General features: G+C 45.6%; 1 protein-coding gene across 1 annotated transcript in view; it reads left to right on the top strand.

The window, feature by feature from the left end:
• SLC26A8 (solute carrier family 26 member 8) overlaps nt 1-26,765 on the top strand; it is a 181,841-nt gene that overhangs the window by 21,998 nt on the left and 133,078 nt on the right. Inside the window, exons 4-5 of the mRNA XM_030221729.1 lie at nt 13,521-13,675; nt 16,268-16,432. Coding sequence (XP_030077589.1) covers nt 13,521-13,675; nt 16,268-16,432 — 320 coding nt within the window. The remainder of the gene's footprint in view (nt 1-13,520; nt 13,676-16,267; nt 16,433-26,765) is intronic.

Below are 26,765 nucleotides of genomic sequence, written 5' to 3' on the forward strand. Positions count from 1 at the left end.
CCCTATATAGCTAATGACTACCTGCCTACTCACTCAACTAAAAGCCTACACCCAGCCCTCCAGCTCAAATGGTTGTTCAAGTAATAAAACCTTCACCAACATATGAAAACTCAAACAGGACCCTTCACATTTCAAGCACAAAAAGATGGCATTATACCCTAGAAGTTAGAGCACCGGTTTTACAACATGGAAGCCAGATTCAAATCCCACTATTGCTCATTGTGATCTTGGGCAAGTTACTTAACCCATTATTGCCTCAGGTCCAAACTTAGATTGTAAGCCCTCCAAGGACAGGAAAAATGCCTATTCTACTTGAATATTTCTCACCTTAAGTTACTACTGAAAAGCTGTGAGCTTAAAATAAATAAATACACTGTTTCCACAGCAATGGAGCTGTCCATCTGAAGGTTGAATGCCATGTAGATTACAACTTACATCTCCCCAACATAAGTAGTTGTGTTAGCTGTTAACATGTGGTTTAGCATGCTGTAACAGTTAACGCAAGAATGCGTTAACCTGCCATTGTGATAAAAACTCAATCAGCATGTGATAAGTCACGTATTAATAGAGTTTTTGTTAGGAGGCATTACTGGGTGGAGCATGGGTAGAGAATGGGCATGAATGCTCCTTGCACTTAATGTGCTGGAGTTACTGCACGCTAACTGATTAAAGTTCTGTTAAAACAGAGGCACTTACTGCCTTTTAAATAGGAGGTTCTAAGCGCCTCTGTGATAACAACGCACTGTTCTTATGCATTACCGGCCAGAATGTGAAAATGCTGGGAACACCCCTTCATGCTGCTGAATTAGTTTTAGGCTTGCTGCACGTTAAAGTCCTGCATTACAGCATGTGAAGCCCAAAACTTAACGCACTTTAGTAAAAAAAAGACCCCTAAGATTGACAAGTAACTGAATATCATTCATAAAAGCTAAACAGTTATACCAGATCCAGAAACAAGCTTGGAACTAGGTAAAGATCACATAAAATCAGAGATATTATCGAGCCCTTGTGTATCCCACACCCAGTTGGGTGGGAATCAAATAAAGAATTCCTCTAGGACACCTACCCGACATGCTTTTGATGACCGTGTATTCTGGGGCAGAGCATGGGTGGAGCATGGGCGAAGGCACAATTTGTACATGTAGTTTATAAAATATGCACATACGTTTACCACTGCTTGCATTATACCCGCAATTTCTGCAGGATTTCTGCTAGTATTTTATAAAGACACGAGGAGGGGCCTTTTCAAACGGACCTTCAAGTCAGAATAGAGAAGTCCATTTCACATGTATTTTCCAACAGGAAATAAATCAGGATTTCCTGTTCAAAAATACGTGAGATGCACATCTGTGTGCTGAAGACATCCAGCATGAACAACCATTTTACAAACTGAAACATCCAACATGTGAACAGAAAAAAAGCAGGGACAAGGACATCTGTTGGGCAGCATTATTAGAAGAATGGCCACATAGGCATCTCTGCAGAGCAGAGGGGCAGCCTAGTGGTTAGTGCAATGGACCTTAAACCAAGAGACCCTGGTTCAAATCCCACTTTAACATTTATTTTGTAATTGCAAGTTCTCCAGGAACAGAAAAATACCTACTGTACCTGATTATACACCACTTCAATATCCTTCAGGCTTGCAGGTGGCTTATATAATTAGGTACAGTAGGTATTTTGCTGTTTCTGGAGGGTTCAGACTTGCTTTAGGTTTTGCTACGAATGCCCATAATAACTGAAGCTGTAATATCCCCCTTCAGTATCACTTTCACGGGTGAGGGAGGGGACAGCAAACACTGGGGGATTAAGGAGGTGCCATGCCTTAATCTCTCCAGTGGTCACTAAGTCAGAACACCTTTTTGTACCTTGGATGTGAATGAAACAGGTCCAACTTACGATGTCCTTCTTTTTAACCCTTTAGTGTCCAATCTGTTCCCATATGGCTTATTAAGGGAACATTGGCCACTAAATTAAGCTTGGACGTTTCTTCCCATTCAGTTATCACTGTTGGACATCCTGAATTTGGACCTTCCCTAGTCCCACTCCAACATGCCCACAACATGCTCCCTTGCTATTTGAATGTACTGCAGTATTAGACATCCCTTTTCTGCCTTTGCAAAATTGGGATTTGGACATTTCAAGCACATGGACGTCCATTTGGACATTTTTAGATGTCCATATGCTTCAAAAATAAGCTCCGTCGATATCTATCTGGTCGATATTCAAAACAATTTAACCAGCTAGAAATGGCCACTGACTGGTTAAATCACCTGTCTGGGGCTATCTGCTAATTTTCAGCATCACTTAACCAGGTTATCAGGGGGCTGGTTAAGTGCTGATATTCAGCATTTAACTGAGCAGGGTAACTGTATAAATGGTATCGCATAATACACTGTCCTATCTTTATGCAACAACCCATGGCTGGTTAAGTTCTGAATTTCCACGTAACCGGCGCCACAGAAACCAGATATTCAATGCTGAAGCCCAGACATGGCCTGTCATTGAATATCCGTGAATAACGCTGGCGGTAATCAGCAAAACACTCTTCATCGCTGACTGAATATTTGCCCCTATGTGTTTTTATAAAGCAGGTTGCAGATAGGCACCTTTTTCCCTCTCAGTCTAGGTGCCCAAATTGCGTGCGCTGAGACCTTTTCTTACACACATAAGTGTAGTTATAAGATACTAGTGCAGGTTGACATGTATGTGCCTACATGTAGCATGCCCACATATGCCATGTCAATAGCAGCAGGGGCGTATCTGGCCTCCGGCGGTAGGGGGGGGCCAGAGCCAGAGGGAGGGGGCACATTTTACCCCCCCCTGCCGCCACCGACCCCCCCCCCTCTGCCATTACCGGACCCCCCCACCGCCACCAACGACTCTCTCCACCCCCCCTCCCGCCGCCAGCCTTCCCCTGCTGCTGTTTCTTACTTTTGCGTCCGCTTCCTCCTGCGCCCCCCCAACCCCCGCCAGCCAACCCGAGGTGACAACTTGCAAGTTCTTCCTCCGCCGTGGCAAACATGCTGGAGTTGAGCGTCTGAATCCAGTTCGGAGTCTGACGTCGCAGCGCGTACAACGTACAAGTATTTTGTAAGTTACACATAGGCGCCCGGTATAAGAGGCTTGGGGAGGCTAAGCCTCTCCAGCCCAACCGATCCCCCGCTCCCCCCGTCAATCATCTGTCGTCAGCCCGATGACCGTCGTTCCCGTCCTGCCCTCGCCCTACCTTAAAATAGTGTAATCCTCCTTGAGCGGGCGGCGCCGGCATATTTGCAAGCAGCAGCAGGCTCCAGCATTCCCTCGCATGGCTCCGCCCTTGCGGAAACACGTCAGAAGAGGGCGGAGCCATGCGAGGGAACGCTAGAGCCTATTCCGGAAGGCGGCGGAAGCAGTAATGGCGGCACCTGTAGTGGTTGCTCTTGGGCTCGGTCTGCTGCTGCCGTCGGTACCGGGCGCGAGCAGTGACTGGACCGAACTCCCGGATTTCTCGGTGCTGCCGGACCTGGACCCCACCTGTCAGCTGGTGCTGGGGGAGGTGGCGAACAGCAGCGTGGCGCAGAGCCAGTGTCTGGTGCGCTTTGCTCGGCCCGTCCGTCTGTGCTTGGGCTACCGGGCCCAGTACCAGGAGCTCAGCCGCCTCCTGAGCAACATTTCAGCGGCGCCGCAGGTGAGAGAGAGAGCGAGGCCAGAGACTGGGAGGCGGTCTCTGGGTCCACCTCCTTCATCTGGCAGTGCTCCTCCCCTCCTCTTCCAAACTGCACCCCCTCATCTCCCACCACCCTTCTTTTGGTAGCGCTGCCTCCTCCCCCCCAGCTCCCATCCCCTTCCTCTGGCAACACAGCACTTCCCTCTTTTTCCCAGCTGCCCCCTCTACTCCAGCCACCCCTCATCTGGCAGTTCTGGTCCCCCTCTTCCCCAGCTCCCACCACCTCTCATCTGGCATTGCTGCTCCTCCTCCCCCCTCCCAGCTTCCACCACCCCTCATCTGGCAGCATTGCCACCTTCTCCCCAGCTCCCCCACCCCTCATCTGGCAGCACTGCCCCCCCTCTTCCCCAGCTCCCACCACCTCTCATCTGGCATTGCTGCTCCTCCTCCCCCCCTCCCAGCTCCCACCACCCCTCATCTGGCAGCACTGGCCCCCCTCTTCCCCAGCTCCCACCACCTCTCATCTGGCAGCATTGCCACCTTCTCCCCAGCTCCCACCACCCCTCATCTGGTAGCACTGCCCCCCCCCCCAGCTCTCACCACCCCTCATCTGGCAGCACTGACCCCCCTCCTCCTCCCCAGCTCCCACTACCTCTCATTTGGCAGCGCTGCCCCCTCCCCCCAATAATACAGTTCAGGGAACCTTATCTCTTGTTTGTTCTGTCTGTCTGTCCTAATTAGATTGTAAGCTCTGTTGAGCAGGAACTGTCTCTTCATGTTCAAGTGTACAGCGCTGCATACGTCTAGTAGTGCTATAGAAATAAGTAGTAGTAGTAGTATTTTCATTATAGTGTTTGGAATATGTCCACTTTGAGAATCAGGTGCTCAACATTAAATGTTTATATTTATTTACTTATGTATGGCATTTTATCCCACATTAAACATGAATTAGGATGTTTTGTGGCTCTACATGAGAATTGTGATATTATGATCCTTGTTTCATATTGTTGACGGTCTGCATTTTCCGTATGGGTGGTATATTGGTGTATTAGGTTCTGCCCAGTGTAATATTTATGGTACAGTAAGGTTCTGAGTGTGTTTTTGCACAAAGTTGTGCATAGTGTTTTGTAGTTACGATTGTGGTTATTATATGCTTTGAGCAACCACTTTATTCTTTGACATATCTAATATCTAAATTTAATAAAAGGTATTAATTGTGACTTTTTATTTATTTATTTTTTCTGTGTGTTATCAGACAATTATGGATTTAAGCTCCACCCCTGGCCCCACCCCTAACCCCGCCCCCTTTAGCCTCCCCAAACAGTTGGGCCACCGACCGCCTATGAAGTTACATGTGTAAATTGGGTACTCCCATGTCCTATCCGTGCTCCTCCCCCTGTGAATACCCCTTGCATTTACATGCTAAGACAGTTGTGTACGTAAATTATATGTCACAGCTGCTGTGACTCCTGCCCCAACCCCCCCCCCAACAGACTTGCCGCTCCGGCGGTGCCCTGTTGGATGGAGTATCTTCGCAGCAGGTCCTCTTAGGCTTTGCTAACGAGGTCTTCTTCCAGCCCTATTTGTCTTATCCTGCCAAGTTCCTGCCTTACCTTGAAGTTTCTGCCTTGTCTCTGAATTATAGCTATGTCATGCAAGGTTCCATGTTAGGAGTCACCGACCAAGAAAGGGATCTAGGTATCGTTATTGATGATACGTTGAAACCTTCTGCTCAGTGTGCTGTGGCAGCTAAGAAAGCAAATAGAATGTTAGGTATTATTAGGAAAGGAATGGAAAACAAAAATGAGGACGTTATAATGCCTTTGTATTGCTCCATGGTGTGACCACACCTCGAATATTGTGTTCAATTCTGGTCGCCGCATCTCAAAAAAGATATTTTCAAAGCACTTAGCCTTCCAAAGTTCCATAGAAACCTATGGAACTTTGGAAGGCTAAGTGCTTTGAAAATATGCCTCATAGTGGAATTAGAAAGGTTGCAGAGAAGGGTGACGAAAATGATAAAGGGAGTGGGACGACTTCCCTATGAGGAAAGACTAAAACGGCTAGAGCTCTTCACATTGGAGAAAAGATGGTTGAGGGAAGATATGATAGAGGTCTATAAAATAATGATTGGAGTGGAACAGGTAGACGTGAAGCGTCTGTTTACGGTTTCCAAAAATACTAGGACTAGGGGGCATGCGATGAAGCTACAAAGTAGTAATTTAAAACAAATCGGAGAAAAATTTTCTTCACTCAACGCATAATTAAACTCTGGAATTTGTTGCCAGAGAATGTGGTAAAGGTGGTAGCTTAGAGTTTAAAAAAGGTTTGGACAGCTTCCTAAAGGAAAGTCCATAGACCATTATTAAATTGGGCGGGGAGGTGAGGTCACGTGATGCGCTGTGAGTGAAGGCAGCGTTGCCACTTAGCTCCGGGGTCCCCGCTCCGTTTGCCGCCTCACAGTGACTGATTTCTCATTTTATCAGAATATTCTTACCCTTGATACGCTGTGGGAACAGCGTATGGACCAGTATCTGGTCTCGATGCCGGTCGGGAGTTTGAAAAAAGCTGTGAAAGCAGAGAAAGAGAAGGCGGTCATAGCTGGTGGAGAATCCAAGATGGAGATCGGCACGCTGAGTGCGGACGGAGAGTTTTCCAAGAAACAAATGGCACAGATTACAGCGGCGATGGGAGCGGCGTTGGAGCTGCGGTTTGTTTCGCTGAATGGGCGCTTTGAAAAGCTAGATGACCTGTTGGTGGAATCCACTAAGCAGCTGACGGAGGCGGAGCAGAGGGTGTTGGACCTTGAAGACACGTGGACCTGCATGGCGCCTGAGCTTGTGAAAATGAAAGAGAAACTGCAGGCGCGGCAAGAAAAGATTGAGGACTTTGAGAACAGGGCTCAGAGGAGCAATTTGAGGATTGTGGGGCTCTCGGAGAGGATACCTGAAAAAATTTTGATTTTTCTTTTGGAGCAGTGGCTCACTAAGGAATTTGCTCTGTCAGACAGTTATGGCCCTTTGTGTATTGAACGGGCCCATAGGCTGGGACGGCTGAAAGGTGATAATCAAAGGCCAAGAGTTGTGATTGTCAAAATACACAACTACTCTCACAAAGAGGAAATTCTGCTTGGTTACAGATTGAAGCGGGATTCTTTACAGTTTGATAGAGCTTTGATTCGGATCTTTCAAGACTACTCTGCGGGGGTGCAGAGAAGAGATGCAGGTTTCATCCTATCTGCACCTCCTTGGTGGAAAAGAAAATACGATTTATGTTGATTTATCCTGCTATTTTGAAGGTACAGCACGAAGGCACCTGGTCTTCATTTGACTCGGTTAATGGAGCTATGGAGTTTCTTAATCGTACTGGGAAGGCTTTCTCAGCAGAGGAGGGATCTAAGGGATAGGATGCTGCAGTTTTTGAGACTCTGGTGAATTTTTGCAGTGAGAACTGGCTTTTGCTGATATTGGGCACTTATCCACATTTGACACGTGCTGTTTTTGAGTGACCAGATGCTAGGCCGCGATTAAACTGGCCGGTGATAGGGCGGGGACCTCAGCATCTTGTGACTGTTTCTGGGATGGGTATTTTCCCATCCAGGTTTTGGGGGAAGATAACGGGAGGATGGGTGGGGGGGGGGGGGGGGGGGGAGGTATATGGAGACTGATGAAGGGTGGGGGGGTTCGAGGAGGGGGGGTTGGAATGGATGTATAGGAGTTTATGTGATTTGGATGTGGGTGACTTTGTTCTGGGGTTTGGGGGTAGGTAGAATGGCATGTGTGTATTCTTTTCGCAAGGGGGGTACAATACATATTTTGGGATCCGGGGGGAGGCTGGAACCCTTGGTAGGTGGTTTTTTCACAAATTTCGTTTTCACAGATTTGGAAATCGGACTGGAGGGATGTTAGCCCAATTGGTGAAGAATAAAGGGGGTCCATGGACTATTATGGCCTTGAAAGATGGTAAGGGTGTGCTAGTTAATCGGCCGGATTGTTTGATACAGATATTACAGGAGCATTTTCAGAATGTATATAAATGGGGAGGGACTGTGGTCCGGGGGAAAGTGGCTGGTTTCCTGGCTCGGGCGGGGATGCCTCAATTGTCATCAGAGGCTGTGGCACCAGGGGAGGATGGCTACTCGGGAGAATTTTTAAAACTGCTGCAGATTCCCATTGGAGGGGCCTTACTTGATTATTTCTAGTCGATTATCCAGGTTGGTAAGTTTACGGGCAGGGAAAACACGGCTCTCATCTCTCTCCTGTTAAAGCCGGGTAGTCCATCGGATGAACCCGCATCTTATAGACCGATTTCCTTGATAAATGTGGATATTAAGTTCCTAGCGAAGGTCCTGGCTAATAGATTGATCAATCCAATCACGGAGTTGATCAGTGTTGCTCAGGTAGGATTTATTCCTGGGCGGCATTCAGTTTTGCACGTTCAGCGAATTTTGTTGACTATAGCACATAGCAAATATGCTCAGTCGCCTATGTTGTTGGCAAGCTTGGATGCTGCTAAGGCATTTGATCAGGTAGACTGGGGATATTTGTTTCATGTCTTAGAATGGGTGGGTCTGCCCAACGGGTTCTTGAGGGCCCATAGAGGCGCTTTATTCTGGCATGGTTGTGCAGGTAGTAGTGAATGGGAATAGATCGGAGCCATTTGAAGTGCAACGTGGCACGAGACAGGGATGTCCTCTTTCTCCGATCCTATTCGATCTTTCATTGGATCCCTTATTGCGGATGCTCAATCAGATGCCGGAGATATGGGGAATTGACATGGGTGGGGAGGAGCTTAGAGTGCTTGCGTATGCAGATGACATCATGCTCTTGCTTGCGGATCCTCAGGTCTCACTGCAGCATTGTCACGTCTGTGGCCGTGACCCCTCTCAGACTCACCTTATTTCCGGCAGTCAGCTTCTGAGCTGGCTCCTGTCTGTTCTTCCTGAGTTAGTTCTGTCTCTGTCTCTGTGTGCTGGCTGCTTTCAGCATGGCTCTGATTACTCCACTATACTGCATCTGTGTGTGTTATGCTTCTCTGTTCCAGTATGCTTTCTGCCTGTGTTTTGGTTTGTGTTCCTCTTGCCCTCTGGTGGCTGCATTGGATTGTCTGTGTGCTGTTTCCCGTTCCAGACTTCAGCCCAGTCCAGTCCGGATCTTCCGGCCTGCCAGACTTGCTTGGCTTGTTTGAGCCTGCACAGCATCTGTAGCTGCCCTGTGATTGCTGCAGCTGAATCTCAGCTGCTGCTGGGCTTATTAGCCATTGGAAACTCTCTGCTTTGCCTTTGCATCGCCTAAGGCCCTGGTATGTTGGGGTGCTGGTGCACTTCTGCCTAGTCCAGTTTATAGTCTGTAATTCTTGCTTGATTCTAGTTTAGCCTTTGTGTAGCTTCTTGTTCTGTATTGCTTGTTTCCCAGTCTTGTTTCTTGTTTGTATGTGTCTAGTTCTTGGTTGCTTGTATTTCTTGTTTAGTGGCTGCCTGGCAGCTTTCAGTCTTGTCTTTTGTCTGTCAGTATTTGTTCCCTGTTTTAGTGGCTGCCCTGGCAGCTTTCAGTCTTGTCTCTTGTCTGTCAGTATTTGTTCCCTGTTTTAGTGGCTGCTCTGCAGCTTCCAGTCTTGTCTCTTGTCTGTCAGTATTTGTACCCTGTTTTAGTGGCTGCTCTGCAGCTTTCAGTTCCCGACCCTTTTGCCTGTCCACTTCCTGCCTAGTGGGTATCCAGTTCCTGCCCTGTCCGGTAAGTCCTGCCGGCCACCTGCACCCAGGGGCTCAGCTCCTGAGGAATGGTGGTCAAGTGCAGATGAAGACTAGCCGTCCCTGTCAGAGTTCTGTCTTATCCCTGTGTGGGGTGGTTTTGCCTGCCGCTCCCACTCCTCGGCAGTGGCCCAAGGGCTCACAAACCTAGTTCCTGCCTTGAAAACCTGACAAGCATGTCTTGAGTGTGATGGACCATTATGGTGCATTTTCAGGGTTTTCCTTAAATCTCCAGAAATCTTGCGTGATGGCATTAGAGGATGATGTCATACACTCTTGGAAAGGCCAATTTCCGCTTCAGTGGGAAGATGTATCACTAAAATATTTGGGAATTTCTATCCCTCGAGATCTTACACTGTTATATGAGTGTAATGTTAAGGGGCTTCTGGAGTTGAATAAGAAACTATTGATGTTGTGGCAAGATCTACCTCTATCGCTATGGGGACGGATAGCGCTGTTTAATATGATGGTTGTGCCTAAGTGGCTGTATGTTTTTCAACAGCTTCCTCTATTTCTTAAAAAGCGGGACAAGTGGATGCTGGGTAAAATGTTGCAGTCATATTTGTGGAAAGGGAAACGTCCTAGACTTCCGTTATCCATGATTTCCACCCCCAAGGAATATGGAGGCATGGGGCTTTTAATCTTCGCTCGCTGACCGTGGCATGCTCCATGCGGCATATTCCTCGGACTTTTCTTTAACGTCTTTGGAGACCTCCCTTTTCCATGGGACACATTTTAGCCACTTGTTACACTCTGGGGGTGGACTACCGAAGGAGGCTTTGAGAAGGCATCCATTGCTGGGATCATTGAGAGCCACATGGAGATGGCTATGTCGCTGTCATCAGTTGTTGGCTAAAGTTACACCATTTCTGTCCATCTGTAACAATCCGGCTTTCCCTCCAGGGGGGTCCAGTGTGTTCAAGCAATGGGAAAAAAGGGGTATTATATACTTGGCTCATGTAATAGATGAGGAGGATAAGGTTCGCCCCTTTGCTAATTTGCAACAGCAGTATGGGATACCAGCCGGGCAATTTTTTGCTTACCTTCAATTGCGACATTACGTTCACACTTTGACCTGGTCGGACTTACTACTACTACTACTACTTAACATTTCTAGAGCGCTACCAGGGTTACGCAGCGCTGTACAATTTAACAAAGAGAGACAGTCCCTGCTCAAAGAGCTTACAATCTAATAGACAAGTGAACGGTCGGTCCGATAGGGGCAGTCAAATTGGGGCAGTCTGGATTCACTGAACGGTAAGGGTTAGGTGCCGAACGCAGCATTGAAGAGGTGGGCTTTAAGCAAAGACTTGAAGACGGGCAGGGAGGGGGCTTGGCGTAAGGGTTCAGGAAGGTTGTTCCAAGCATAGGGTGAGGCGAGGCAGAATGAGCGGAGCCTGGAGTTGGCAGTGGTGGAGAAGGGTACTGAGAGGAGGGATTTATCCTGTGAACGGAGGTTACGGGCGGGAACGTAAGGGGAGATGAGGGTAGAAAGATAGTGAGGGGCAGCAGACTGAGTGCATTTGTAGGTAAGAAGGAGAAGCTTGACTTGAATGCGGTATCTGATCGGAAGCCAGTGAAGTGACCTGAGGAGAGGGGTGATATGAGTATATCGGTTCTGGTGGAATATGAGACGTGCAGCAGAGTTCTGAACAGATTGAAGGGGGGATAGATGGCTAAGTGGGAGGCCGGTGTGGAGTAAGTTGCAGTAGTCCAGGCGAGAGGTAATGAGAGCGTGGACGAGAGTTCGGGTGGTGTGTGCAGAGAGGAAAGGGCAAATTTTGCTGATGTTAAAGAGGAAGAAGCGACAGGTCTTGGCTATCTGCTGGATATGCGCAGAGAAGGAGAGAGAGGAGTCAAAGATGACTCCGAGGTTGCGGGCATATGAGACGGGGAGGATGAGGGTGTTATCAACTGAGATAGAAAGTGGAGGAAGAGGAGAAGTGGGTTTTGGTGGAAAGACGATAAGCTCGGTCTTGGACATGTTCAGTTTCAGGTGGCGGTTGGACATCCAGGCAGCAATGTCGGATAAGCAGGCCGATACCTTTGCCTGGGTCTCCGCGGTGATGTCTGGTGTGGAGAGATACAGTTGGGTGTCATCAGTATAGAGATGATACTGGAAACCATGAGATGAGATCAGGGAGCCCAGGGAAGAGGTGTAGATTGAGAAGAGAAGGGGTCCAAGGACCGATCCCTGGGGAACACCAACAGATAAGGGGATGGGGGTGGAGGAAGATCCATGAGAGTGAACTTTGAAGGTGCGGTGGGAAAGATAGGAGGAGAACCAGGAGAGGACAGAGCCCTGGAACCCAAATGAGGACAGTGTGGCAAGAAGTAAGTCATGATTGACAGTGTCAAAAGCGGCGGATAGATCTAGGAGGATGAGAATGGAGTAGTGGCCTCTGGATTTGGCAAGGAACAGGTCATTACAGACTTTAGAGAGTGCTGTTTCTGTCGAGTGAAGAGGGCGAAAACCGGATTGAAGCGGATCGAGGATGGCATGAGAGGAGAGAAAATCAAGGCAGCGGCTGTGGACTGCGCGCTCAAGTATCTTGGAGAGGAAGGGTAGGAGGGAGATGGGGCGGTAGTTGGAGGGACAGGTAGGGTCTAGTGATGGTTTTTTGAGGAGTGGCGTGACTACGGCATGCTTGAAGGTGTCGGGGACAGTTGCAGTGGAGAGAGAGAGGTTGAGGATATGACAGATGGAGGGGGTGATAGTAGGAGAGATGGTGTTAAGTAAGTTGGTGGGGATGGGATCAGAGGAACAAGTGGTGCATTTTGAGGAGGAAAGAAGGCGGGCGGTTTCCTCCTCGGAGATATCAGGAAAGAAGGAGAAGGAGGTCTGGGTTGGTTGGTTGAGGGAGATGGTTGAAGGGTGAAGAGGAGGAGGTGGCTTGGTAGTGAACTCAAGGTTGATCTTTTGCACCTTGTCGCGGAAGTAGTCAGCCAGTGATTGAGGAGAGAGCGAGGGGGGGTGGGAGCGGAGGGCACTTTGAGGAGGGAGTTAAGGGTGGCGAAGAGATGACGAGGGTTAGAGCTGAGAGAATTAGTCAATTGGGTGTAATAGTCTCTGACATCCTTCCTGAGTCCTATTCGTTGGGGGTCCAGCTGTGTGTGCCTTTAAAATTCCATCATCAGCAGTTAAAGGACACGACCACGGAATTGAAATATGCGTCTTTGGCAGCAGATTGGTCGCGAGACCTCACTTGTGAAGTAACAGAGGATTTGTGCAAAGCATATATAAAGAACCTATATGCGCAGTGTTTATAGGTCCTACAGCGTGAAAAACTTTATAGATTTCTTTTGCGATTGCATATCTCTCCACTTCACGCGTTTAAAGCAAAGTTTTCGAGCTTGCCCAAAGTGTGGAGTGCTTCTGGCCTCCTTAGGCCATATGTTTTGGCTTTGCCCACAAGTGCAAAAACATCCTGAATTGATGTTATTTGATAGTTGGAATGGGGAACAGGTATGCAAAGGACTTAAGTGAGCCTTAAGTTTATAGTGTATGCAAATCGCTCTCATGACTAGCTGGGGTGCCTGCAGAACCAGCTTATGGAACCACTGAGCTGGGCTAAATTTCTGTGTTTTTGAAAAAAAAAAAAGAAAGGCACAACTGTGCTTGAAAGTGTAACACTGATGATATTGATCAGACCAAATATAATCTACAAAGGCTAGCAAAGTTCAAGAAATTTCTTTACATAATTATATCAGTTCATCTCAGTCCTGAACTACCATACCATTCCTTCTTATTACAACAGTAAGACCCCCAAACAGTATCACCAGTCCTACCCTGCTAGACACTCTGTTAATTCAGTTGTTTTTGGTTTTTGTTGTTTTGGGCTTTTTTTTTTTAATTTGAATGTTGGATGTAGCTCATGCCTTATTTTCATGTGTAGCTCAAAGAAAATTACACTCAGGTACAGTAGGTGCTTTCCTGTCCCCAGAGGGCTTACAATCTAAGTTTGTACCTGAGACAATGGAGGGTTAAATGACTTGGCCAAGATCTCAAGGAGCTGCAGTGAGATTTGGACAAGATTCCCTTGGTTCTCAGTGGAGACTAGTAGTATACTAGGCGTTACAATTCCAGTGTTTCTTGTTGTTTCTCTGTGGTTCAATTTCTCTCAGGTTCCTACAGTAGCCTGAATGTGATGATGTCAAATATTCAGAATCAACTGCACTATGAAGAACATAATAATGTGTCTGGTTACAATTATACAAGCAATGAGTTGGAAGCAATAGCTCTGACTGCAACAACCACTTTCCTGGCTGGGATCATCCAGGTAACACCATTCCCCAGGCCCCTGTCTAGTACTCCTTGAGGGATAATGTCTGTTTTAACTATCAAGCTACAGATGTTACTGATCAAAATCCATCTAAAAAGTGGACTTGTTGTAGGGGGAACACTGGTTTAGAGTATGCAGCAACAGCACATGGGATAAATACATGGGAAACGTTTAGCTGTGTTTATGGGGACACAGAACAGTGGGTAGACAATTGGTTTAGTATTCATAACTGTAGAGGATCTGGCATGTGAAACATGTAGGTGTATGTTACCATATTATAAGATACATTTGTTTGTGACTGCAGGAATTAAATCTGCAGGTGTATGGTGGTATAAATTAAAATATGTATGATGAGTATTACATGCAGGGAGTGTATTCATACGTAGTGACATATGTGTGAGATGGATCTGGTTTGTTGTATGAAATAGTGGTGACAAAAGAAATGCATGTATCTGTATGTGTGCTTGCAGTGAGATGGTTAGGGTGCATATACAGCATTGAAATAGTGTTTTGTCTGCATAGACTAGGCACGTGTATATAAAATAGCAATTATGGGGTATATGCATGTTTGTTTACAACATTTGTATACCAGATTCATGGGGGATATATTTCACAGCACAGATGCTTTTACCTGTGTAAATTAGGTTGGGGAAGGGAGAGCAAGCACGTTTCCTGACCGCCCCTGCTTACTTTCACGCGGTCATACTCCCTTATACCCCTGTGTGCTCTCTTCGTTCTTCCACTGCAAACTTATTTGTACTTTCCCTCCCTTCCTTTCACCCAACAATTTCTCAGGAATCTTTCAGCTTCATAGGTCCAACTCTCTGGAATGCCCTCCCACCCCTTCTCTGCATGGAAATTGGAAACCTCTTATAGTAAATTCTAATCACAACTAAAAACTCACCTATTCTCTGAGATCTTTGAATAATCTGCATTACATTGTCACCCCTCCCTCTTGTCACCTCCCCATTTATTTTATATTAGCCGTTTAGCCCATTAAAACGGTCAAGATTTTTCTTTGGCAAAATTCCTCTGTCCCCTGCCCTCTCCCCTCCCCTCCATCCATGTGCATCTCCTTCCTGTCTTCCCTCTCCTCCATCTATGTCCAGCATTTCTCCTGCCCTCCCCTCCATCCATCTATGTCCATTAGCTCTCCTCTCTCCCCTGCCCTCCCCACCCATGGCCAGTGATTCTCTTTTACCCCATGTCCTCCCCTCTCATTCTTACCCCCTGTCATTCACATCCAGTTATTTTCCTCTGTCCCCTTCCCTCCATCCTTCCATCCATGTGCATCTTCCTGTCTTCCCTCACCTGCATCCATGCCCAGCATTTCTCCTTCCCTCACCTGCATCCATGTCCAGCATTTCTCCTCCCCTCCCTGCCCTCCCTCCCTCCCCCGAGGTCGCCGCCGCTGCCCCTCCCCCCGGGGTCGCCGCCGGCCCCCCTCCACCCAGGCTGGGGGCTCTCCTCTCCATTGAGCTTACAGCGCCTCACCTCCGAAACCGCAGCAGGCAGATCGCCTCCTGTCGGCCTTCCTTCCCTGCCTGTGTCCCGCCCTCGTGTGACGTAACATCGGCGAGGGTGGGACACAGGCAGGGAAGGAAGGCAGACGGGAGGCGATCTGCCTGCTGCGGTTTCAGCGCTGTAAGTTCAATGGAGAGGAGAGGGCCCGGCCCGGGTGGAGGGGGTGCCGGTAGCAACCTCGGCGGTTCCCTCCTTCCCCTTCCATGTTCCAGGTCCACTCCTCAGTGCAGCATTTCTTTCCCTCTATGTTCCGTTCTCTGACGTCATCACGTCTTGACGCGGGGGCGAGACAGAGAGGGAAGTCTCTACTGCGCATTTGCGGGTGAGTCGGTCACTTTCCATTTATATGTTTGATTACTTCCCAGCCTGGGGCATTTCCCATTGAATTAACTTACAGGTTTGTGCACACAGACTACAAGCAGCCTAAGGGGTCTGAAATTTGTTAGTATACTTCATTCCTTTTTTGATTGGACAACCCTTGTTGTTTGTGCACGATCACATACTCCTTAATGCAGCAGGCAGCATTTTGACTGCTTGCTGCCGGCGTTCAATCCGGATATTCAGTGCCAAGTCATTTCCAGCGACTGGCATTGAATATCCAGGTTTATCAACATCAGCTAGCGCATGACTGGTTAATTCGATACTCAGACTTAACTGGTCATGGCTTAGCAGACAAAAATAAGCCTGCTTTTTATGCAGTCTCGTTTGGCTGCTAAGCCTCGCTGGTTAAGTTCTGAATATTAGAACTTAATTGGTCACACCCCTGGAACATCCCTAATATTGCCGGCTTTATTTTTGACACTAACCTGGCATTTTCAGCGGCAATAACCAGTTAAATGCTGCTGAATATGACCGGTTATCCACTAAGACACGAGTTAACTGGTCGGCAGCTGTTCCCGGCCCATAGTGGCCTAATGGTAGGAGATGAAATCTCCATTTATGTTACTAGGTTTCACAGCTTTGTATTGTCGCCACTTGATGACACTGCAATATTAGTTCACAATATTTATTGTTCTGTTCAATCATCTTATTGGTTTTCTCAGATTATAATTTCAATTCCTATAGGTAATCTTAGGCTGTTTCCATGTTGGTATCCTCACTGCATATCTATCAGAAACATTGATGAGTGCTTACCTCACTGCTGCAGCAATCTTTATCATGGTATCTCAATTCACAATGATTTTTGGAATTCCACTCAGTTTTCATACAGGCCCCTTCGCTTTATTCAAAGTGAGTAAAAATGTTTTTGAAAGTGGGCATGTGGTTTGTGTGCACATATGGACTGACAAAGAAATCAATGAAGGGTTGGGGGCACATGGAATCTGGTTTTGGTTTCCAAAACATGGCAGTATATAGGGATGAGTTTTCTTCTGGGGAAGGAAGGATAAAGGCTCCTGTGCTCACCATTGTCCTGCAGCAGTGTGCATGTTTTTCACAGATCTTTATTTTAAAAATGTATCAGCTGGCATTTGTAATTTTAGTACCAAACGTAATTCTGGGTGTTCTTAGAAGAACGGTTTCAAATCTTTAAATTAATACATATAACAGAAACCTTCAAAACAATTTTAAACAAAAATTATCACTCTCATATTTTAAACAAAAATTATCACTCTCATATTTTAAACAAAAATTATCACTCTCATGAATAATGAGAGTGATAATTTTTGTTTAAAATTTTTAAACAAAAATTTTAAACAAAAATTATCACTCTCATATTTTAAACAAAAATTATCACTCTCATGAATAATGAGAGTGATAATTTTTGTTTAAAATTGTTTTGAAGGTTTCTGTTATATGTATTAATTTGTAATTTTAGTGCCTACTCTTTTGGTCTTATGCCTACCAATATTTGCTGTGTGTTCTTTTCCTATATGAGTGACCACTTGCACAACATTGCCTCATTTTCTTTATTTATATTTGCTCCAACCAATGATGTCATTTACATAGAAACATAGAATGTGATGTCAGATAAAGATCACAAAGCTCATCTGTTATGCCCATTTTGCATCTGACTGCAATACTGCACCCCCTACTTGATCTCTGGCTTTACTTCCTCTTCTATCCTTTCTTAAATATTGATAGCATTTTTGTATCCACAACCTGCATTAAAAGACTTCTAAGCATTGACTGCTTAATTTTGTTCTTAAACTTTTTTGGATTAATATTCAGTCAGCACAGTGACCGTCACCAGATTAAGTTAAAGGGTGGTACCAGGATTTAGCATAATGTAGTGGCACATATGTAGTGGCAGTGGCGTTCCTAGGGGGGCGGACACCCGGGGGGGCGCCCCGCCCCCCGGGTGCAGCACCCCCCCCGATGCAGCGCGGACCCCCCCTGGGTGCAGCACCCCCCCGATGCAGCGCGGAACCCCCCCCGGGTGCACGCCGCTGGGGAGGGGTGCCGCAGCGCGCGCCTGCTCAGAGTTCCCTGACTTCACGCGTTCGCTTGAGCTCCCTCTGACCCGGAACAGGAAGTAACCTGTTCCAGGGCAGAGGGAGCTGCAGCGAACGCGCGAAGTCAGCGAACTCAGAGCAGGCGCGCGCCGCGGCACCCCCCCAGCGGCGTGCACCCGGGGCGGACCGCCCCCACCACCCCCCCCCTTGGTACGCCACTGTGTAGTGGTGCTGATTATATGTATAGTGTAGTCACTATACAGGCATAAATTAAATGTTCAACTTATCCAGATAGTAGCTGAATATTGCTGCTATTCTACTAATTATTTGGCCTACCCTTGCCCTGCCTCAGAACTAGCTTCTTTTTATATGGGTACTTTTGTGCATTGAGGCCCTTTTACAAAGCCGTGGTAGGGCTGCCATAGGAGCCTGGCAGTAGTTCTGGTGTGTGCCATGTGCCATTTCTGGTGCTCAGAAATTATTTTTATTTTTTTAGCACTGGGGGCTTACCTAGTGGTAATTGGGCAGTGCTGCATGCTGCCCAGTTACCGCTGGGTTAATGAGAGAGCCCTTACCGCCTCCTAAGGGCACCCCCAGGAAATGGCTGCATGGCAAGTACTTAACTTACCGCATGGCCATTTCCTTAAAAAAAACCAAAACAACTCCTTTTACCTGCTGCGGTAAAAGGGGGCCTCAGCGCATGGCAAATCCACACACCAATGCCACCGTTAGGCCCCTTTTACCACAGCTTGGTAAAAAGACCCCTAAGTGATTTAAAATCTATTGTACATGTAGAGATGGGTTTGAAGTGTTTTCCTTAAATGGTTTATTAATGGTTTGTACTTGCTCTGACCTGATTGTACATCATATTGTTATCTAAAAAACATGCAGAAACTCAAAACAAGTTATACATTCACCAGCAGCCAGTGAACATATAACTTGACTATCCATATAGTTTCAAAACTTATATAGATAGTCTTGGGCCATTTAAATAGCTATGTGCCCTAATTAATGGTTAATACTTGCTATGACCTGTCTATACATCATGTTTATTATTTGTCTGAATCAGAAATAAATGGATCAATATCCAAAACAAGTTATATATTCACCAGCAGCTGCTGTGAACGTATAATTTCACTATCCATAAATTTTTAAAATTTATACAGATAATATTGGGTCATTTGTAGAAGTGACCAGTAATTCACCATCTAGTGGTAGGACAGAGACTTGCAAATACTAAATGTTATGCACTACTACTACTACTACTACTACTACTACTTAACATTTCTGGAACAATAATTAAAAAAGCATGGCTCCTTACTTTAGCTGTTCTAACACCTTCTAATCTATGTTTATACTATTAACTAAAAACATGTAACTGATAGAAATGAAAGACTTATGAAAGACTACATGAAATTCTGTCAAAAACTGAAACATGGCTATTTCACGAACACTGGGCTACAAAATGATCCATGTTAAAGACTTAATAACACTAGAATCACTGACAACAGGTCCAAGGACGGGGATACATTTCAGTAGGACCTTTGAATTTTGGATGTTCCTTTTGAGTTTACCTTTATACTTCATTCTTCTTGGTCATGTTTTAATGTTTTTACTTACGTATCTTTAGGATGTGTTACAATTGTATACTTACGTTATATTGTAGTTCACTATCGTTTACTGTATACTTACATTACATTGAGGCATATTTTCAAAGCACTTAGACTTACAAAGTTCCATAGTAATCTATGGAACTTTGTAAGTCTAAGTGCTTTGAAAATGAGCCCCATTGTATTTCACAATTGTTTACATGTTATGATATACTTGATATTGCATTGTAGAACACCTTTTTACAATGTTTTTGATCTCTGCCTTGAACTACTAGGTTAAGTGGATTATAAGTGCCTAAATTAAATTACAATTAAATAACAAAGGATTAATAGTTTTATTTACATGAAAATTAAGAACTATTTACAAGAATAAAGTACAAGCAAATAAACAAAAGGAGAAATAATTAGAATATACAAGTAACGTTTAGAATATCACAGAATAAAAGCAAAATATTAGTTCTTTAAATGCTAGAATGCACACTAATCAGATATTAGTTGGATAAAAATGTACATCCCTAGACACAAAAATAAGTGTCACCTGTTGTGTTACCCACAAGTGATTACAGAGCTTGGCTTACAACCAGAATCAAGGAACCAGTCACTTCCCTCAGGAACAGCAGGGATGGTGGGCAATGCTCGAGGTGTTCCAACACTGATCAGATGAGCAGGTGTTGTTCTCATTGTTCTTGCTGTTGTTCTCATTGTTGTGTTCAGATGAGTTGAGTTGATGCTTTTTATATCATTTTGTTATCAGCAATGTCTCAGATGGTTTGATAAGATTGTGACAAACGATTGGCTGGTGCACTTTGTTGGGACTAAAGTGACCGTGAGCTTTCCTTATGACATTATTTCTAGAGGTCTCTGAATTTAGGTTCCAGTGAGCTAGTAGTTGACCTGACCCAGAGGCCTCTCACATTGCTCACCCCTTTGTCTTATCTCAGCCAGATAACAGTGATACAGATTCTATTCAGACAGGCATGCCTGGACAAGTTACAATCACAGCAGAAGTCTAAGTAGCCATCTTTCGCTCTGTTCTGGCATTGAGCACTGCAGAGTAATTTATGTCTCAAAGGTATAACATGGTCAAGCTCTGTAATACACTGGTTATCTTGTGGCAGGGGCTTTTATCCCTACACATTCTCTGCAGGCAAGCAGAGGGATACAGGCACACTCTATGGTGACATCATGCTGAGATTGCCTGTGTGCTGGAGCTTTCCCTTAGCTCAGAGAAATCTTTTTGACTTCTCTGAGCCTGCACATGGGGGTTCCTGCACTGCCACATTGCCTCTCCCCACTTCAGTCTGCTACTGGGTGTAGATGTTCTCCCTTTCTTCACCATACAGATTCAAAACAAAACCAACCTCCCCACCCCATAAAAAGAAAGCTGAATATCAGCTGAATTTTTCCTTTTTGAGGGGGAAGGGCATATTAAACACCAGCCATGCGTGTGATACCTCCTGCTGGAACCCCACTAGATCTAATTCTCTCAAGGCTGGGGGATACCTCAAAACAAGCTTCAAAGATCTCTTTTCTCACTATGGAGCTGGAAGCAGTTTCTTTCCAGGCAGTGGCCAGTGCTGGCAGATCTTAAATCCTGCAGATTAGGACCCGATAATTTATTCCCTCCAACCTCTGAAAAAATGCCAATAATGTCCATCTATGGCTAATTTCAAAGAAGCTGAACCCTGCAGTTTTAAAACCAGCACTTATTCACACAAGGTAAAAAAAAAAAATCTTCCCACAGGCAGATTAAAGGTAGACCAGGGAGAGACCACGATTTGACTGTTGAGCAAATCAGAAAAAACTGGTATAAAGGGGAACCCCTTAACAAAAAAGCAGAAAAGATCCTCTCATATGAAACTTTTTTAAGCTAAATGATGATAAAAATGTTGAAATAAATTAATGTAATTGTAACTTCAATATATCACAGTTAGTATTACAATATTACCTATAGGCATACTCACATAGCTACCATTGATTAACATGCACTTCTGTTAATTGCATACTCCGGCTAAGAGCATAGGCATACTATGGTCTGGAGGCAATGGTGATAAACAGAGTTGACTTACTGCAGTTCACTGGGACTTGCATCAGCACCAGCAAGGCAAAGGCCTTCCTACCAAAAAAAAGGGTCCAGACAGTCACTGTACTAGTGACACACATGGCCCATACATCCTTGGCATCTGCCTATGATGTACTCAATCTCCTGGGACACATAGCAGTAGCTGTCTATGTTATCCCATTTGCCAAGCTGTGCATACGAATACTGCATCAACATCTCAAGCTCTACTGGGACCAAGACCATCAATCGCTTTCCAACAGACTACCTCTTCAAAATTCCATTACATACTACCTCAGTGGTAGATAAACCAAGACAATCTGTTCAAAGGCTGCTCTTTTCAAGCACAAACACCATCCATTATTCTCACCACACACGCAAGGCTGGGGAGCTCATCTGCTCCTTTTCTCCATGCAAGGTGCTTGGAGTGCACAGGAGTGGCTTCTGTGCATCAATATCTTGGAACTCAGGTGATATTCCATGCACTCTGGACTTTTGCACCTTGGATCCAGGGCAAAGTAGCAATGTTCTGTATGAACAAGCAAGGAGGCTTGGGCTTGCTGTACCTCTGTCATGAAGCTTTGAGGCTATGGAAACTTGCATGTTTCATTCAAGTGTCTCTACAGGCATTTCCCCCGGACAAAGCAACCAGCTTGCAGATTCTTTAAGTTATAGGCTAGACCCCCATTAATGATGTCTCAATCAAGAGGTCACATAGAGGGATATTTTTGATATGACGTCTAAGTCCAACTTTGGGCATTTTGCACAAAATGTCCAAAATCCGAATAGTAAAGAAGGTCATTTTCAAAAAAGAAAAATTTCTATTTTTTTTTTTTTCGAAAATACTGTTTCGAACAAGGTTTTGTGATTTGAACTACCATATGGGTGAAAGCACACAAACAAGATTTGTCTTCATGCCCACTCTCCCATTTCCTCTCATACTTGCTTCATTTTATAGGACTTTGATCTCAAAACATCATTGGTTTGTCTCCATCTATCAGCCATCTCAGTTTACCACCACTATGTGGAGGGAAAACCCTCTCCAACCATCTTTGATCTCCAGGTTCACATGAGGCCTGATGAATATGAAACCTCCACTGAAATTTTCTCCCCTTCCTTGAAACCTAAATGTAGTGCTTGCCCAGTTAATAGAAAGTCCTTTTGAGCCTCTGAGAAATGCTGAAACATCTTACCTGGGAAAAGAACCAACCTATTGTCCTCCCAGGTATTTTTTCTCTTCATATGCTAGATTGCAGAAGATTGCAGAAGAGTCCTCCTTTACTATCTTCAAGGTACCAAAGACTGCAGAAAGACTTCTCAACCCCAATAATTCAGGCAAGCCATCTTCCAAGTGTATCCTCTCCACCTGGGTACCTGACTACTTGTTTTGCTATATTCAAGCGAAACTTCAACTTCTATGGAAAAGTTGGAACTTGTCAACTACTCTCCAAAGCAGCTTCAGTGGCAAACCTGGTAACAGCCTCCCTTGATGACATCTGTAGAACTGCCACATGATCATATCCTCATACTTCTGCTAAATATTATTGTCTAGGCCAGTCTTTTGTCTAGGATACAGTCTTTGGACTGGCTGTGTTGCAGAATCTTTTGACACACTCATTTCTCAAGATTTTAAACAAACATCTCACCTCCACCTATTCATCCTCAAGCTAACATTAATATCTCACTGCAAAGTGACCCTTAGCTCTGGAGTGACTTTAGAGTGTGCCTGCATCCCCTGCTAGTCTGTGGAAAAAGTGAAGTTGCTTACCTGCAATGGGAGTTCTGCTTAGACAGCAGGGGAATGCAGCCTCCTTCCTACCCCACAGAAAACAAAAACAAAGAAGAACGTAATACTTCACAGCATCGTAGTGTCGCGTTCCTCACCTGCGACTCGGCTGGAGGGGGCATGGGGCAGGAGAATTGGACCGACGCTGGGTGTCGCCAGCACTCCAGAGGCATGCTGTCGGCTGTTTGGGCGGCTCCGGCACTCCGTTGTGCTGCAGTTGCGGCTGGGGAACGCCGGCCATGTTGAGAGTGCTGGCGTCCCCGAAGAAAGGGATCCTTTTTTTTTTTTTTATTACATTTGTACCCCGCGCTTTCCCACTCATGGCAGGCTCAATGCGGCTTACATGGGGCAATGGAGGGTTAAGTGACTTGCCCAGAGTCACAAGGACCTGCCTGTGCCTGAAGTGGGAATCGAACTCAGTTCCTCAGTTCCCCAGGACCAAAGTCCACCACCCTAACCACTAGGCCACTCCTCCACGGAGCCCAAGAACAGGGAAGACACTCCTCTCAACGCCCGGATTGTCCGTTCGTGGCTGACACCGCCTCCCCCTACTGGCCGACCAATCCGGGGCTGCTTGGCCATCAACGATTTGCTCCTCCTCCTGCCAGCTGTTCCATGCCCTCCTGATGGGGAGGGCTATTTAGGAGCAGCACTTTGTGTCACTCTCTGCTTCGGCTTCTAATCGTGTGGATTCCTGGGTACCTGTTTCTCTCATTGTTTGGACTACTTTGAACCTTTGCTTTGGACCTGGACTGAGTTTTGCTTGCCGCCTGCCTTAGAACCTTTGCTTTGGGCCCTGGACTGAGTTTTGCTTGCCGCCTGCCTTGGAACCTTTGCTTTGGACCTGGACTCTGCCTTTTGTTTGCCGCCTGCCTTTGAACCTTTACTTTGGACCTGGACTCTGCCTTTTGCTTGCTGCCTGCCTCAGAACCTTTGCTTTGGGCCTTGGACTGAGTTTTGCTTGCCGCCTGCCTTTGAACCTTTGCCTGGACCTGGACTGAGTTTTGCTGGCTGCTTGCCTTTGACCCTCTGCTTGGGGCCTGGACTGAGTTCTGCTTGTCGCTCGCCTGGGTTCTCCAGCCTGGACCCTGACCAAGTTCTGCTCGCTGTGATCTGGCCTGGATTGACCGCCGGGGAGCCTGATATCTATCCTGAGTTCAGAACAGACCGCCACCAAAGATCCTTGCCCTGCTTTCTCAGGTAAGACCAGGATTGTTCGGCCGCCGAACGCTGTTTGGCACAGGGGCTAACGTCTTGTTGTTACTGGTTGCGACATGTAGCTCTGGAATAAACTGAAGGGGGGAAGGCCCTATGACATCTTGGGAACCTCCACACGTAGGCTTAAAGAAGTCAAAAAGATTTCTCTGAGCTTAGGGAGAACTCTGGCACATAGACAAAGTCAGCATGAAGTCACCATAGAGTGCAGCTTTGCTTTGGGGTCCTTTTACTAAGCAGCAATAAGCACTGGTAAGTACTAATGCATCCTTAGTGCACGCTAAAAGGCATTAACTCAGGATATGCTCTGGGGTCCCACGGTAGTTCTGGGATCGCTACATGCCAATCCTGCGATAAAAAACATAAAATATTTTTTAGTGTGAGGTGTGTTTGGGGGTGGAGAGTAAACATGCCCTGCACTAATCAGCAAATCACCATACACTGTCAATTAGCATTGGTTTAGCGCAGGACCCTTTACCATATAGTAAATAGGTGGCGATAAGGGCTCCTGCGCTAATGGGAAATTAGTGCATAGCCATTAGTGAAGAAAAAACAAAATTGCAGCCATTTTTCTGCCGCACTAAAAGTGGCCTCAGTGCATGGGAAATCCACAAGCTAAAAATAGCATAGGCCACTTTTTAGCGAGACTTATTAAAAAGGCCCCTTCATCTGAGAATGAGCTACGAAAAATACCCACCCTGAGTATAGGTAGACGTGGTATGGTAAAATACACGATCTCTTTTTTTTTACCTGCATTTATGGAAGCATTCTAGGGACGAGCATAGGGGACATTTTTCTGTTCATGTATGGATTTTTGGCCTTTTTAAAAAAATGTTTGGACTTTTTTTCTATTCATTTTGCATATTCAAATTATAATATATTTTTTACATGCATTAAGGGCTAGCGATTCCTGCGTGGCAAATGAGAGGAAGCCCATAGGAATTGAATGGGCTTCCTCTTATTACTGCACAGGAATGTCTAGCACAGCTTTGTAAAAGGCCCTAAAATTTTTTAATGTGCAGTGTCATACCAGGATACAAATTATATCACAGTGATAGGGTTGATCGAATTGGTGGAGGGGGTAGCATTGTATGTTAAGGAGGGCCTTGAATTGAATAGACTACTAATTCTACAGGATACGAAACACATCTTGGAATCCTTATGGATTGAAATTCCATGTGTAAAGGGGAAAAGGATAGTGATAGGAGTGTACTACCTTCCACCTGGCCAGGATGAAGAGACAGATGTAGAAATGTTATCAGAAATTAGGGAGGCTAACAAACTGGGCAACACAATAACAAAAACTCACCAGATACAACACACCTCATCAAACGCACAACATGACAAACAAAGGAAGAACACCAACATGTGGACAGGCCACACAGAATGCAAAGAAGGGACCATACAAACCTACCTCAACAAAGAAATGACAACTAATAAAAGTCCACACTACACAGAACACAGGAGACCAATACCAAACAATCCAAGTAGGGTACATCAATGCAAGATCCGCAGTAAACAAAACAGAAATCATAACAGACTGGATCATGGCAGAAAACCTTGATTTACTCTTCATTAATGAAACCTGGATCCATGACCAAAAAGACCTCATCATCCTAGACTTGTGCCCCCCAGGATACAAAATCACACACTGGACCAGAAAGGGAAAAAGAGGCAGAGGCATAGCACTAATCTATCGATCCCACTTCACTACCGAAACCACTGCTGAGTCCATGACACCTCAACTCGAAATTGCCTCTATCAGAATCCACAACAAAACCTTATGTGATTACCTAAATTGTGTCTTGTTCTACAGACCCCCAGGTAACTAGAGCGAAGGTCAGACTAACTTCATGGACTTGATCTCCAACACATGTGCAACCAACACCAATGTACTAGTACTAGGAGACAACCTACACCTAGAAGACCCAACCTCAACCAATATACGAGAATGTAAAGAATTCCTCCAACTATGGGATCTCAATTGGCCACAGATGCAAGCAACACACGTCAAAGGGCACACAATTGATCTCATATCTCACAAACTCACAACAGACCAGAACCTAGTAATAACAGATGTTAAATGGTCAGAAACACCCTGGACCGACCACTACAAGCTAAACCTATCCTTACAATGGCGAAAAAAGGAGACATACCAAATCCAAGAACACACATCATATACTACAAGAGGTCACGTAGATGCGGAAAAATTCTGGCAGACAACAAGGAATGGACAGCACAAACAGAATCCATATACTACCTTATGAATTGGGAGAATAGATGTAAAAGCATACTGGATGAAATAGCACCCTTAAGAACAAAAACATCACGCAAGCACAGTTCGGTACCATGGTTCAACGATGAACTGAAAAAACTAAAAACACAATCCAGGAAACTCAAACGAGCATGGAATAAAACAAAAAACAAACACACACTTAACACATGGAAACAAGCACAAAGAAAGTACAAATATGCAATAAGACAAACCAAAAGACTATAC

Source organism: Microcaecilia unicolor, chromosome 12 (assembly GCF_901765095.1).
Source record: "Microcaecilia unicolor chromosome 12, aMicUni1.1, whole genome shotgun sequence".
Classification (NCBI taxonomy): domain Eukaryota; kingdom Metazoa; phylum Chordata; class Amphibia; order Gymnophiona; family Siphonopidae; genus Microcaecilia; species Microcaecilia unicolor.